Genomic DNA, 14,530 nt, shown 5'->3' on the forward strand with positions numbered 1-14,530 from the left:
CGGGCCCCCAGGCGGGCTGCGCGCGCCCCACGACTGCCATGCGCCTCACCTGCGGGTGCTGCCGCGGCGGCGGTCAGGTGTGCCGCGGGGTCGGCGGGAGCCATCTCTGCGCCAGCCTGGGCTTTGCTGAGATACATCTGAGACAGGAGCTTGCCAGGAGATGCTGCGCTGGTAGCGGGGGCGGCCAGGTTCCCAACAGCACCGTCTGGAGCCTGGAAGGGTTAAAGTAACGGAGAGCTACTGGAAGTGCCCGGCTGCCGAGGATACACCATCTGCGAGGGGCTGCAAGCATTTCTTGGGACCTGCGCTAGCCCTCACCTTAAAAAAAAACCCAAACACAGCGTGCCCTTTCCCTGCTTCTTCTAGCCTTGTCCTCGTTCCGACTGGTCACCTCCACGCTCAAGGAAAAAGACGTACCGAGAGAAAAATCTGGAGATCGGTATTTTAAAAGTTGCGATGGTGTGGTTTGCAGCATCAACACCACTGTCGGTGCTTCGGCTGAGAGCGGCACAAACTCATTGCCTTTTTCTGGAACGGAATGGGATGGCTCTATCCCCATCTCTGGCTGTCAGGGAAATCAGTCCGGCTCTTGTTTCCTCTGCAGCAATAGCGAAGCAACAGCCAGGAGCTCAAGAATGACGCCTGCATCGTGCAGACCAGCTTGCAAGACTGATGTGCTATTACCAGTGAAAGCCCAGCAAAAACTGGGAACAGCACCCACCATCCTCGGCATCAGAAGAGCTTCCCTCTCGCTTGACGCAGACATACAAACCCCTCTGACAAGACCCAGCTGGTTAGACGGCACCCGTGTCCACAGATATCCGAGACTGGGACAACTGGGGAGTTTGGATTTGTCTCCCAAGGCAGATGGCAGCGCACCCTGCAGAGGACTGTCAAGCTTCAGTGAAATACCTGGAAATTCCCCTATTTGAGAGGTTCTTCAAATACCTCTGGGTCAGCTTTACTTGCCTGAACTCTGCCCAGGTGCTTCTGCAATCTGGTACTGCAGCGAGCCGACTGCCTGGGCTCCCGTGCTCTCCCTGGGAGCCCTCACAGCGCCGAGCTGACAGAATTCAAGCTCCAAAGGAGCTTTTCCAGCTACAAAAACAGATACCCACCTCTTCGGTCAGGCTTCTCTGAGCCAACTTACTCGCTTGCCACCACCACTGACAAGCACCGCTTGAGCTCAAGTCTGAGCCCCCTCTACCTGATGCTCACGTAGGTCCCAGCCTGCTTTTCCATGCCTTGTGCGGCCATTTAACGGCGCTCCTTTAGCTGTAATTAATATTTCTGCCCCTGGGAGTGGAAAGGGTCAGACTTCAGGAAAGGAAAGCGCCTGCTGACAGCACAGCCAGCACCAGCAAGGGCTGGAGTCAGAGCTCTCCTCGTGCCATCTAAGGGAGACCCTTGCCCAAAGCGTGACAGCTTGCAGCTCCGGTCATCGCGGCGTAAATCTCCATGCCGCTAAGCAGAAACCAAGAGCGTGATCCAACATCAGCATCACTCCACGCTTTATGGAGCTCCTATCAGGATAGAACCACGCTGCAGGGGGGATCCCGTCCAAAAAGCAACGTTCAAACCACCGTGGAGCAGTTTCTTGAAAAGAGAAGCTGCAGCTTGTTTGCTATTTTCACTTTAACACACTCACTTCTTACTCTGCTACTCACAGAAAGCATTTGCACCACACTCCCCAGGGAGATTCTTCAGTCTTCCGCCTCTCGTTTTAATGGCAACGGGGGAAGGAAAAGAGTTACCCACTCAAACTGCATCTCAGCTGCTACAGGCATCGACCCCAACCCCCAGAGTTTAAAAAAAAAAATAAAAATCACAGCGCACAGCTGATGTGTGGGCTTCACGCTTCCTGCACAGGCACAGTGGAGCCGTCAGCTGGAATTTCAAAGGGAACCCAACCGCCAACAGCTTTGACTACTGCTGAAAACACAAGAGTTTTAAGCCCTCGGAGTTATCCCCTGGAGCCTTTTGTAAATTTGCTCTTTTACAGGAAGCCCCGCTAGATTACGTAAGCCTTCTGTGCTAAAGGTACACACGAGCTGATGTCAAGGGCTATAATTAGTTACAAAAACACACAGCTCATTCCATTTCCTGTAAAAACTAGCTTTCAGTTTGCTTTCGAAGCAACTCTCCCAGCCGGCCACACAATTAAGCCCTACCTTGAACGCACAAGCTCAGCATTGTAGGTAAAAGTCACAGCGTACGATCCAATATCCAGTTCCTGAAAACATTAACCCGTACCTGAACCCGTTAACCCCGCAGTCCCTCCGTACCAAGTTTCGTTACGCTGCGGAGTTACTGTTGTGCTGGATATTTAGGGTCTCTCAAAGGTAACAAAGGACGTAAAGGAAAGCACACTGGTTCTGACGGTTTATTTAACGGCCTTTGAAGAGCACAAAAGCTGCCTCCAACACGGACAAAGAGTTTTAGACCTACAAAAGCAACTGACTCGCTGCTCGGGTGGGATCCGCGCTGAGTTTCGCTAGCTCCGTGTTTCCGAGCTCTACTTTAACCGGCTCTAAGCTCCGCTCTGCTGAGCCGCGCAGGCTCTGTCGTGCTAGCAAAGCGACTGAAAGAAACACGGAAAAGTCAAGGGAGGAAGGACACGGATGCTCCCAAATTTGAGGTTTAACCAGCGCTAAGCCAGGACTCTGCGTGGAAACCACCAGCAATGCCAGCTCTAAAGCAGCGCAGGTCAAATTGAAGATTTACGGCTGCTGCTGTTAATACTTACCCAAATTCCACCCAAAGGCTTCACCCTTAGGATAATGCCTCCCTAAATATATCTTAGGGTTTCAAGCAACCTCAAACAGCCTCTGCAGAGAGCAGCAAGGCATAAAGGCACTCCCTCTGCCTCCACGGTGCTGCCCACGACCTGAGCCCCTCCAGCAACAGGGACCAAAACTACAGAGCTTCATCTACAAAGCGAAGATCGCTCTCTGCCTCTCCTACACCTGGGACCTGTGTTCATGCTAACAAAGCTGGAAAATCACATGCAAAAGGGGGGAAAAAAAAAAAAAAAAAAAAAAGCCCTGGGAGAACCAATGGTGTGATCTTGGCATCCTCAGCCTTCAGTGCCAGCTCGTTAATCCCTGCGGGGAACTGGAGTTTGATCCCAACTGGACGCTCCACACTCATCCGACTGCCAAAGCTGCGGCATTTATCATTCCGGGAGCTTGTCGACTTGTTTTCTGAACGATTTTTCTCCCTTCAAACACCTGCCTCAAATCACCACAGTCATCATCTGTCGGACAGTCAGTTATTCCCCTCAGTATACACTCAGGGAACCAGCAGCCCTTTTTCTGCAATGCCTCCTTCAGTCCCGTGAGCCGGATCACAAGCCGGGGCTGCCCGTTTTCTCCTAGACCCCCAGGAAAGTACCTCCAGGAGAGAACCGAGTGTCACACAGGACTGGAGCTGGGACCACGGCAAAGCCATCTGAGCTTGGGTCAGTCTTGCTGATGGCACATCACAGCCACTGCCGGCCAACCGTCCTGCGCAGGGAGTCAGAGCCAACCTTTCCACCCTCACATCTCAAAACTGACAGTGGTTTAGGACGGAGCCCAAGGATACATCCACAGTAAGTTCACCCCTTTTGCTACCTCCAGGATTTGGGGTTGCGAGGTCCACGTTACAGTACACAAGACCACTATGTTCACAACCAAAAAAACCTTCTCCAACTTGGCATCTTGTGCTTTCAACTCAACCGCACCAAGATTTAACCTAGGAAGCAGGAAAGCAGCCAGGATCCTTGAGACAGTACCTCGCACGCGTTGAGAGTCCAAATATGAAGAGCTTTTCCTACTGTCAGTGATCCACCTCCAAAAGGAGATCCGTATCGAACAGATATAACCTTGGAGCACACGCTCAGCCCTTCATAAATTGGCTTCAACAGCAGGGCAGGGAGAAAGAGCAGGAGCTGGGGACCTGCAGGAGGAAATACAACAGCATCCCCAACACCCACAGGGCCCAGTGTCACATCAGGGCATCTAATAGTGAGAGGCAGCATTTTCAAGAGGAATACGGCTCCAGACAGCTCTCCGGCCCGAACAGGCAGAGGATAGACACTCTACGAGCAGCTTTCCTCCTCCCACCACAGCCTATTACTGCCAAGAAAGCCTGGAGCTTCAGTAAGAATTTCCACGCTGATGTCAGCTTTCGAAGTGCAGCCGGAGATTCCCTCGATGCGGTACTAGTGCGATATCGGGCACAAGCAACCCTGTCACTAACAGACATGAAAATGAAGTGGGTTCTCTTAACCACCGCCTTGCAAGGCCCCTTTCTGTGCAGCCTCAGCAAAGCAACAAAGCTCCTCACACCCAAATGATGTGACCAGGAACGCTTTCCTCACGACAGTTATACCTGCCCTTGACTACGATGGTCAGAAAAAGCTCAGAAGAGCAGCAGCAGACACTTTGTCTACAAAGAAAATGTCAAAAATTACCTGAGGTGCCTGCGTCTGCATCGGCTGCTCCTCCAGCTGGGGCTGGACAGTCCCCATGGCAGCCTGGCTAAGCGTGGTCACGCGGCTGGGCTGCCCACGTAGCGTCACAGTAATGGTCGTTGGGGCCTTCAAGCCTAGAAAACACACGAGCGAGATGTTCCTGAGACACGGGGACTGCGGAGGCCACGTCCACCAAGTGGGGGCTGCATCAGAAGCCTCTTCCCATTAGAAGCAGCTGCTCAGAAATTGCTAGCGCACGCGGCTGTCCATAGCTACGGCTCAAAGGCAAAATAAGCTTTGGAAACAGCGCTCTCGGGGCGATGGGGTGCTCATCGCGCCTGCATCACGCGCATCTTCCCCTTCTCCCTCACCTGCTGCCTGGTTGGAGATCTGAGCCAAGCCAGGGAGACTGCTGGCCAGCTTCGCCAGTCCCCCGTTTGTCAGCAGCTGGTGAATGGCCGTGGGCTTCCCGCTCGCTGAGGCTCCCAGAGACAAAGAGGTGGCAACCGGGATGGTGCGAACAATTGTGCCGGTGCCTGTGGTTATGGCACTCAGGTTCTGGATAGGCGCAGGCGTCTTCACAGCTGAGGTCTGGAAGGAGAAGCAGAAGCACTGAGTACCCAGAAGGAAAGAGGATGCCGGGATGGCACGGCCTCTCCCTCCTGCAGAAGCTAGAGTTCTTTAGAGATCGGGCTTTCCACACTTCATTTTGGTGGCCACAAGCAGTTCTAAAGCAAGTAAACTTGTCCCTTCCAGTCGGCACATACTTTTTTCAACTCGAAAGCATGACTAGGAGAAACTGTGGCTCTGCTTCTAATGAAGCCACCCGTTCTGAAAGAGGTTACCTGAAACTGCAGGGATGGGGAGCTTGCCCGACAGGTCACAGGCATGTGTTTTACTAGAAGAACAAGTAGCAAGATTGCTGATCTCCCCCCTCCCGTTCATTCTCCAACTCCCGCTCAGCATTTTCTCAGTGGCCACCTAGAAACAACTTCCCACAGCCCTGCTTCCAAGGTCTCTTGCCACTTACAGGAGCCCCTAGCCCCTGGCACACCGCCGAGGCTTGGATGCACTGTTTCAGCTGCAATTCACACCTAGCATCCCTTATCTCTTCTGGTACTGGAGCAAACATGGTTCCCTACTCCTCCTACCGCTTTATCCTCCATACAGTTTCCCTCCAGAGAGGGATTTCTGATGTTTCCTGGCCACATACCTGCACGGGCGGCCCTGCAGCAGCCACGCTGGCAGGAAGGGCTGATGACTTGGTTCCGATGTCCTGCAGGCTGAAGCTCAGCCCTTGCAACAGGCTGCTGGCAGATGCTGCTCCTTAAAAAAAAAGTAAAGGATAAAGAAATCGGGCTTGGAGAATTCACCAGTGTGAAATTCCAGGTCTGTCATAGGGCAGGTGTCTGCAAAACTGTTCTCTAAAGAGCAATGTCCCAAGCAGCCTGCCTCGAGGTCAGCGGGGACCCTCTTAACACACTCAGTCCAACACATTTCATTGCTGCAGCTCCAAACAAGGTTAGCTGTGAAACCCGGGAGGTCAGTTTTGGTATCTCGAGGCATCACTACGCACCAATGACACAATTAACAGGTCACTTACTGTGCCTTCAGCCTCGCTTTACAGGATCCCACTGGATCTCTCCAGGCTCTGCACTACAAACTTCACCTCAGCCAAACCCAAAGCAACCAGGGAACGCAAGAAAGAGGATCCACCAGATGATTTTGAACCTGGTTTACCTTTTACATTCACAAGAGAGACAGGGAGAGAGGCAGGTACCTTGGAGGGTACTGGCTGGCTGGGCCTGCATGCAGTGGGTGCTGCTGGCCACCAGCCTGCTCTGCAGGGCATGGAAAGCGCTGGGCGCCGTGCTGCTGGGGATCATGGCAGACGGAGCAGGACTCGCGGAGGAGGTTTCCGCTGCCGAACTCAGCCTACAAAGCAAGCAGAAGAGAAAGACTCCGGTTAGCGATAAACTCCGCAGGGCGAAGGCGAGATAGCTTTGACGGCGAGCTGTCACTGGCCTCACACAACCCAGCACGACTCCGGGAATCGTAAAGTCGGGGAGTTGACGAGCTACAAAAACCCAAAGCAAGAGAATTTGGTTCTCCAATTTCTCTCCAAAGAGAATTATCCACTACGGCAGCTAGAACACGGAGCACTTATGGCAAGATCTGTGTATTTCCAAATTGGAAGTGAGCTTGTTATCACGTGTGCGTCTACCTGCACGTGTGCTGCAAGGGTTGTGTCACCCTACACAAAAGCCATCTAACTTACAGTGACGCTTTTCCTGTTTAAAACCTACTTTCTATTTGAGAACAGCTCTTCTTCCTCTCTCCTTCCAGATCAGGCAGAGTCTAGCTCTCCAAAGCTTGGTGCGAATTAAAAGGGAAAACAGTGATGTGAGATATCAACCTTAGGTTCATTCCCCGACAGAAATCCCTACAATCAACTTCATGAACTGATATTGAAGCTTCTTTCCCCTACCATCGGGGAAAAAAAATGCTTGATTGTTAGAGGGAATGAAGGGAAGGATTAAAGACAAGACTGAATTCTGGCAAAGACACCACAGTCATTCAAAAGACAGCAATAAGCAAACTTGGATTTGGGAAACCACATAGAAATATAGCCCAAGAACCACAATACCTTCTACTTTTGCCCATTTCTGCCATTCTCAGACTCGATTGCTGGTTGACAAATAGTCTTCAGGAGCCTAAGAGTCTCCTGCGCTTCAGAAAATTCCAGTCATAAGCAAGGTATGAGAAAGCTCCGCATGCAGAAATCACCCTGTTGCCACGCTTCCCATCATCAGCCTATCAAAAAGACCCACAGCAAACAAAAACCACAAAGTCGCACTCACTTGGGGGTGGTGAGCAGTCCTGACAGCTCCTTTGCGCCTGACACAGACTGGCCGACAGCCATGGGGACCGGCTTTCCAGCGACAACTGCAAAAGAAAAAGAAGAAAACCTCATTTTCTCTCCTCAACGAGTCTTTAGGGATTTCCCCTCTCTCACACAGCTACCCACAGACACAGCGCTGCAGGCCACGGCCTCATCCTGCTCACAAAGCACCTTCTCAAGGAAACCTCCGCTGCAGCCATCAACACACGCTCCAGCCACCGCGCTACCGGAGATCGGGAGTACCAAACAGAGCAGAGTCGCGAATAAAAACCAGAAAGCCGCTGTTGTGGATGCGTTACAATAGACGGGATTGAAGGAATCTGCTTCAAAAGATCTGCAAACAGTGAAATCTCAGTCCCTCACCGCCAAATGCAATTCTCTCTCCTAAACGTTATCTCCACTAATCCCCTCCTCCTAGTCCATCATGGCACAGCTCTACCGCCTCAACCAATTAGTTCGGATCTGGCTGGTCGCTAGCGATCGATTTTGTAAGTATTCTTTAGAGACACTTTACAAAATACACAGGGATGCGACGAGTCACAAGATTTGTTTATTGCGGCGTTTTGGGATACAACTGCGTTTGTCTTGTGCATTCCTCCTGCTCACGCACGGTAAGAGGGAATTCTTGTTTTGGTTCATGTTTACTTCTGCAATTCATTTCCTTTCTGTGAAAAGAAGTAAAGTTTGGAAAATTAAAAAAAAAAAAGATCCTGGAAACCAGAGATTTTCTAAGTTGCCAGAAGATAAACTGTAACCTTAAAAAAGGATGTGTGTTTATTAGTTCATTTTCACAGTTCAGAACAACTGCTAAACTAACCAAGAGATGCTTCCAAAGGAGCAGAATTATTTCTGAGCTTTGAAAACCTCCGATTTCCTATCGGAACAGAGATGCTGACCTTTCAGTCCTGAACTGCATCGAGCTAACGCTAATAACGAGGGACTGCTTTAAATATATGGGGCTCTGCGCTCTGATGTGAGGATGCTGTATACACCACTACGGCACGTGACAAGGCAACATCCTCCAAAGCTTCTGGCCTCCCTGGAAAGGCTCAAGGGGAAGACCACCGAGCGCATCACCTCTTCTTGGACTGCAGGGACCTCCGCAACGCTCTTCACAGTGGCTTTTCCCAGCCGCAGAAGCGGGAGAGGAGCTGGAGTTTATTTATATGCATATCAAGCACGTGTTTTGCCAGACTTCAGGCCCAAAGCGGATCAGCAGAGCGGGGCACTCGGCTGAATCACGAAGTCTGAACGCATAAAGGTCTTCCAGAGGGAGGAACATCGCTGTCATCCCCAAAGCAAGAGCACGTTCCAGGTGAGAGCTTCACGCAGGAGTAGGCAGCAGAACCGGAGACGCATACGACCTCCTCGGAGCAAGCGGTCCGCCAGGACTGGCATCCTGCTGCCAGCAGCGGTCCGATGCCTCAGAGGAAGGTGTAAAATTCACCTCGCAGCTCACAAGGCTGCAGTTGAGCATTTCGCTGGAGCGTGCAATCCCAAACTGCTACGGAAAACAGAGGCTCCTGCCAAGATCCTACGTGCTGTCAACCCCCACGCTTCCCCGGCTATCCCCAAGTCACTCACACCTTGAACCTCCATCTGTTTTCTGCAGCTAACTCCTCCAAAAATAACCCAAAAAAATTAAAAAAAAAAAAAATCAGCAATCCCTCCCCTCCCCACGCCGTGCCCCAGAGGAGCGGATCTGGGGGGCACAGCCACGACCCCGCTTTCTGGTTAAAAAGCAGCTATGCAATCGCAACTCACTTTCTGCCTGGGTGGTGAGGGGTGCTCCGTTCCCCACGCCAGCAGCATCTCCGTGAGAGACAATGGTCACCTTGATTTTGGCTCGTTTGGAGGATTTGGTGCACTGGGTCGGGCTGGGGGTCTGATGCCTCTTCAGCTGCATACGCACATCATCTTTCTCAGCCCCTTCCGAGTGCTCTGAGGAGACTGGAACTAGGGGACACAGAAGTAGCTTTTTGAAAACTGACGGCCGATCCCTCAAGGTCGGTGCTGCTCCGCTGTGCGCACCGAAGTGCGGAGAAGGGACACATGCCCATGCACACTTCCACAGCTCCCTCCATGCCAGCTTGCCCATCTCCCATGCACCAGGAACCCACGCTTCTCCTTTTCACCACCTACGCTGTCTTCCGCGTGCCCTAAGCTGCTGTCTCAGGGCAGGACTTAGCTTAAACTACTCACAGGCTAATGCAAGACAGCATATAGAGTCTGCCTCGCCTCTGCAGTGAAGAAAAATGGATGCCTACAGTGACACCACATCTCCACATAAACGCTTTTCATTTCAAAGTGCGGCATAATCATTCCCGGCACTGGGTCCCTCCAACAGCCCTAATTTCCAGGTGAGGGGACGAGGGTGCAGAGACTTGCAGAGCTGGTGCAGGCGCGCTGCCAGCGCTGGGATCGGAGCTCAGCCCGCCTGTTCCTCCGACACACCAGCAAAGGTATTTGCAACGCCTGTCCTTCGGCACATCCCTTCCAGCGCTCCGAACCATCTCTTCAGGAGCCGAACTGAAGCGTACAGGTTTCTCAGAGGCGCTAAGCGAAGCAGCTGTGAGCACAAAAGGTGTTGCAGCAAAGCCAAGCCCCCACATACCCTACGCTGCCTGCTACTAGGGGAAAAAAATCCACGAGCTGAGATTTCTCTTCCGCACCAACGGCTCGTTTCGCTGCCATGCCCTTGACCCATCACATCCGTTTCACCCTGCCTAGAGCACAAGCTTGCTGGGGCCAGGGCTACCCGAAAAAGCACAGGGAACCCACGACAAGTGCCTCTGGGCAGCCCAGGAACAACATACAGTCACGAGCTGCCACATCATGCCCATCCGCTCTCCATATGTCTCCCAGCGCTGGTGTACGGTCATCCGGCCCCAGCCTGAAACCCTGGTGGACTGGGTCGAAAGGAGGGCACAGAGTGGCCTCCCGCTGTGGTGTTTGAGGCCCGACAGCGCTCAGAAACGCAGCTGCCGCTACGCCCTGAGCGCTGCCATGATCTGCGGCAAGGGGGAAAGACCTCCGTGCAAAGCTACAGAGAGACCTCTCCACTGAGAGCTTTTGCAGACCATCGCTGAGGCAGCTAACTTCCTCTTTATGGACAGTCCTGGGCGTCTAAGCCGTTTATTCAACAGCCTAGAGGCCAAAATGCACATACCTTATTACTTATATATGGATACATTATATAAAATCGATATAGACATGCATGTGTGTATCTATACACATATATATGTATTTATACATTCCCTGCACACCGCCTACATACCTCTGAACTGCAGGTGTAGGACAAGATTGCAGCCAAATCCCTAAATAACAGGCGATTCAAAGCATTTCAGGGCTGCTCTGGTCTCCAAGACAAGTGACAAGGTGCTATCGATGGCCAGACTGGTGGCCCCGAGCGCGTTAACTCGTGACACTCGTGCAACGCTCCCGTGCCTCCCACCCACCTGCAAACATGCATCGACCAAATCACCGGCCAGAGAGACCTCATCAGGCGTGCACAGACTGCAGGCACCAAAGCCACCCCCCAACCAAGTGCCACCAGCCAAGCAGGACAGTGAAACGGCACATGCACAGGCAGTGGCGTTAGGTGTCCCTCACAGCATCGGCGAGCAGTGACCCAACGTCCCTCCGTGTCCCCCACCGCAGGAGAGCGGAGCCTGCTTCTGCTCCCTCAGGTGCACGCAGACCCTCGCCGTGAAGGGCTGGCTGCATGTTCAGGAGGAACACCCTGCTCCCAAAACAACAGCCAGCGCTCCCAACGCACGCGCCCCGGCTTCCTATCTCGCAGCTCAGGCAGCCAAGTCAACACTGTAAGGAGCCCAGAGATCTTAATTGGCTTTTAATCTTATCAAAAGGCAGCCCAGGCTGGTGCCAGCCTCTCCACATCTCCCCACCTGCGGCAGAACATCCGCTATGGTTTCTCCTCCCAGCAGGTGCTGGGTGGGAGAACTCTGGACAAGCGCAGGGCTCCATCTGTGCACCCAGGGTAACCTCATCACACAGGGGAGAGCACAGAAAACAAAGCTCAAGGGAGAAAGAAACCTTTAAACAAGGCTTCAGGGAGAAAGAAACCTTTCAAAAAAGCCAGCTCGGGCCAATACTTGCCTCAGGAGTTTGTTACCACGGCTGTATTCGTGCAGTTGGGACTATATCTTGTGTGTGTTCAGGGCAAGCAGACAGCCTGTATCTTACGAGTCTCTATACAGCCAAAATACCACCAGCTTCTCTGCATCCAGCACTTGTCTCGTCGAGTTAAAAGCACCGACATTCAGGGTGTTGCAGGGAGACAGTTCTCACCCATGTCAATGCTCTCAGCACCCTGGGGTCACCCGAATGGAGAAGTGACACTGACAGCCCATGTGATGACACCGTGGCCTCCCAAAGCCTCAGATTTCAACCTCTCATCCTCTCCTAATCCCACATCCACACAGTTGCTGCCATTTGAGACGTCAAAACGTGTCTGTAGATACACTGCAGATCTTGCCCCTCAATCCCTAACCCTCACAGCACCTCTCCCAGTGCTCCAGCACCCAACTCGAGAGGCCACAGGACTAAAGACCGCTCACCTCCGGGTGTCCCCTGCTCCAGACAGCATCCTTCTCCCACCACATCACCATCTTTCCAAAGCCATCCCTCTTCCCTGACCTCTCTGCTCCTCTCCAACTCTCTCCGGCCAAGAAATGCTGCTCCACGTGTCTACGTCTGTCCCTTCCACGTCACTTGGCAGTCCCTTGTTTCTGCTCCCGCTGACAACCCCTTTGCTGCTCCACGCGTTTGGGACGCTCCACCAACACACACAGTCTCTGGGGTTGGCGTCCACATCCCTTTCTCAGCTGCAGCGCAGGGAAGGGTTAAACTCGCGATCACAAAAGGTCACCACCACATCATCAACAAAGTTTTAGTCCGTCAGAACAAATCGGCTGCCAAACTACACGGCTCGAAGAGCAGTATTTACCTACCAGGGCAGGGAAAAGGGGAGAGCTCAGGAAAAGTTAATGCTCTCAGCTAGCTAGCGGGCCATTTGTTTCAGCTTCAAATACAGCAATGAGAAAGCAAAAAAGCAGGGGGACAAGGGGACACGTTGGGCCACATCCCCAAACCAATGCAAGGGAAGAGAAAGACGATGAAAGAAGGCAGCAGAGACAGAGAGAAGGAGGGAGACAGAGAGAGAGACAGCGAGAAGTGAGGAGATACTCACCAAAGAGACATGAAGAGGTGCCAGGAGGAAGAGCTTTCCTCACCAGCATGTTTTGTTTCAGAAAAGCAGCGAACTGAGCTGAAATGAATCAGAGAGAATTACAGTATCACAGCCTGGCTCTGGAGGGGGACAAGGAACTCCAGGGACACCACTGCGACCCACAGACAGAGACCTCGGAGCAGGCAGGCAGCGAGCTCCAGACGTAACTCATCCAGCACAACGGAGACACACCGACCTCCTCTCCGGACGGCAGCGTAGCACATCTGACACTAGGAAGGGGGATCATCTCAGCTTTCAGAGTGCGCATCCCAACAGCACAAGCCCTCTCCAGCCCCACAGCTATCGGGGAAAAAGGTCCGGCACCCAGGGAACGAGAGCAGGCTCGGCTGCGAGAGCTATGGCTAGCTTGACCGAGCAGTTGCGCCGAGAAGCTGAGAGCAGCTGGGAGACGTCAGCCAGCACATCCCTGAACAGCTACAGCCACAAAACGCAGGCCAGAAGCCACACCGTAGCAGCCCTGCTGGCAAAACAAGGCAGCCACGACACACACCACGCCACCAACCCTCCTCCTGCCTCCCGCGGGCTAGCTAGAAACTTCCTCCCTCAACTACAACAGGAAAGGAATAGATTTCTTTAGTCCGTGGTCTGAGAAATCAAGGGAGATCCAAGCTTGAACGTCCCCCCAGAGCCTAGCCCGAGTTAGAGAAAGACTTCAGAGAGTGAGGAGGGTCACACTGTTGGAGGAGACAACAACAAGCCTCTTCAGGTCTGCCTTGAGCAAAGAAATAAGGAGAGAAGGGAGGATGGAAGACTATTCCCCCAGGTGCCGCTGATATTTGCCAGAAGGGATCATCATCAACAAAACCATTACCTACAGTCAGAGCATTCACAATCAGACTGAAGCTGCATCATAAGTTTTTTAATGAGCGTCCAACAAGACCAAAAAAAACCCCAAGAAATCCCAGAACTCAAGCTGTTTTCTTATTCAGAGCAGGTTTTCCACTGCCATTTGATGCAAGATGATTCTGTAATTACCCAATTCCCACTGTTTCTGTCACAATTCAACAGCCTCAGTCTTCTCCCGAGTACCTTTCATCTCCCTCCCCAAGCAGCCTGCAAGGATCACAAGGGGCTCCCACTTGAAAAAGAATTAGAGTACAGCTACGCGGTGATTTGGTCAGCCAGAGCAAGCGAAAATCCTTCCCACTTTGAACAGCAGCGAGAAGCTGCAGAAACACCATTTCCAACCTAATTTCAACCCTCCACAGGCTGCCGCCTTCAGATGACAGCGTCGGGGGGGACCGAGCTGTAGAGGAAGCTGCCACAGGGAGCTTGGAATTCAAGACAGGACTCAGAAGACAAAAAACTAATCCCCTCAGCACAGATGAAGACCAAAAATCCAGATGCTAAGAGGGAAGAGGGTGGGCAAGCTGCAGGGCATTACCTTGTGCCTGCTTGTGCGTCAGGACAGTGTCCGTCCTCTGTATCTGCCTCTTCAGCAGCTGCGTGGTGGCAATCTGGCTGGGCTTCTGGATGGAGGACACAGCAGCCATTTTAGTCTTGGGGCTTGAAGTGGGGCTGCTGGAGACACTGGATAAGTCCTGCTTGAAGAGAAGGAACACCTCTTACCTCCACGTTTCCCTAAGAGGCAGTCGTAACCCCACATATCCCACACAGCGGTACAGGTCAGGGGCTGACCTGCTGGAGAGCAGCTCTGGGGAAAGGGACCCGGGAGTGCTGGGGGACAACAGGATGCCCACGAGCCAGCAGTGTGCCCTGGTGGCCAAGAAGGCCAACGGCATCCTGGGGGGCATCGAGAAGAGCGTGGCCAGCAGGTGGAGGGAGGTCATCCTCCCCCTCTGCTCTGCCCTGGGGAGGCCACATCTGGAGCGCTCTGTCCAGTTCGGGGCTCCCCGGGTCAAGAAGGACTGGGAACTGCTGGAGAGGGTCCAGCAGAGGG

At 52.8% G+C, this 14,530-nt stretch overlaps 1 protein-coding gene across 1 annotated transcript in view; it reads right to left on the reverse strand.

Moving 5' to 3' along the window:
• Positions 1 to 14,530, reverse strand: part of KANSL3 (KAT8 regulatory NSL complex subunit 3) — a 25,162-nt gene that overhangs the window by 777 nt on the left and 9,855 nt on the right. Inside the window, exons 12-20 of the mRNA XM_009879825.1 lie at positions 14,015 to 14,171; positions 12,571 to 12,648; positions 9,123 to 9,314; positions 7,318 to 7,402; positions 6,237 to 6,391; positions 5,670 to 5,782; positions 4,828 to 5,047; positions 4,457 to 4,590; positions 50 to 212 (exon numbers count right to left, since the gene is read on the reverse strand). Of these exons, the coding sequence (XP_009878127.1) occupies positions 50 to 212; positions 4,457 to 4,590; positions 4,828 to 5,047; positions 5,670 to 5,782; positions 6,237 to 6,391; positions 7,318 to 7,402; positions 9,123 to 9,314; positions 12,571 to 12,648; positions 14,015 to 14,171 (1,297 nt within the window). The remainder of the gene's footprint in view (positions 1 to 49; positions 213 to 4,456; positions 4,591 to 4,827; positions 5,048 to 5,669; positions 5,783 to 6,236; positions 6,392 to 7,317; positions 7,403 to 9,122; positions 9,315 to 12,570; positions 12,649 to 14,014; positions 14,172 to 14,530) is intronic.

This window comes from Charadrius vociferus, unplaced genomic scaffold (genome assembly GCF_000708025.1).
Source record: "Charadrius vociferus isolate BGI_N301 unplaced genomic scaffold, ASM70802v2 scaffold682, whole genome shotgun sequence".
Lineage (NCBI taxonomy): Eukaryota > Metazoa > Chordata > Aves > Charadriiformes > Charadriidae > Charadrius > Charadrius vociferus.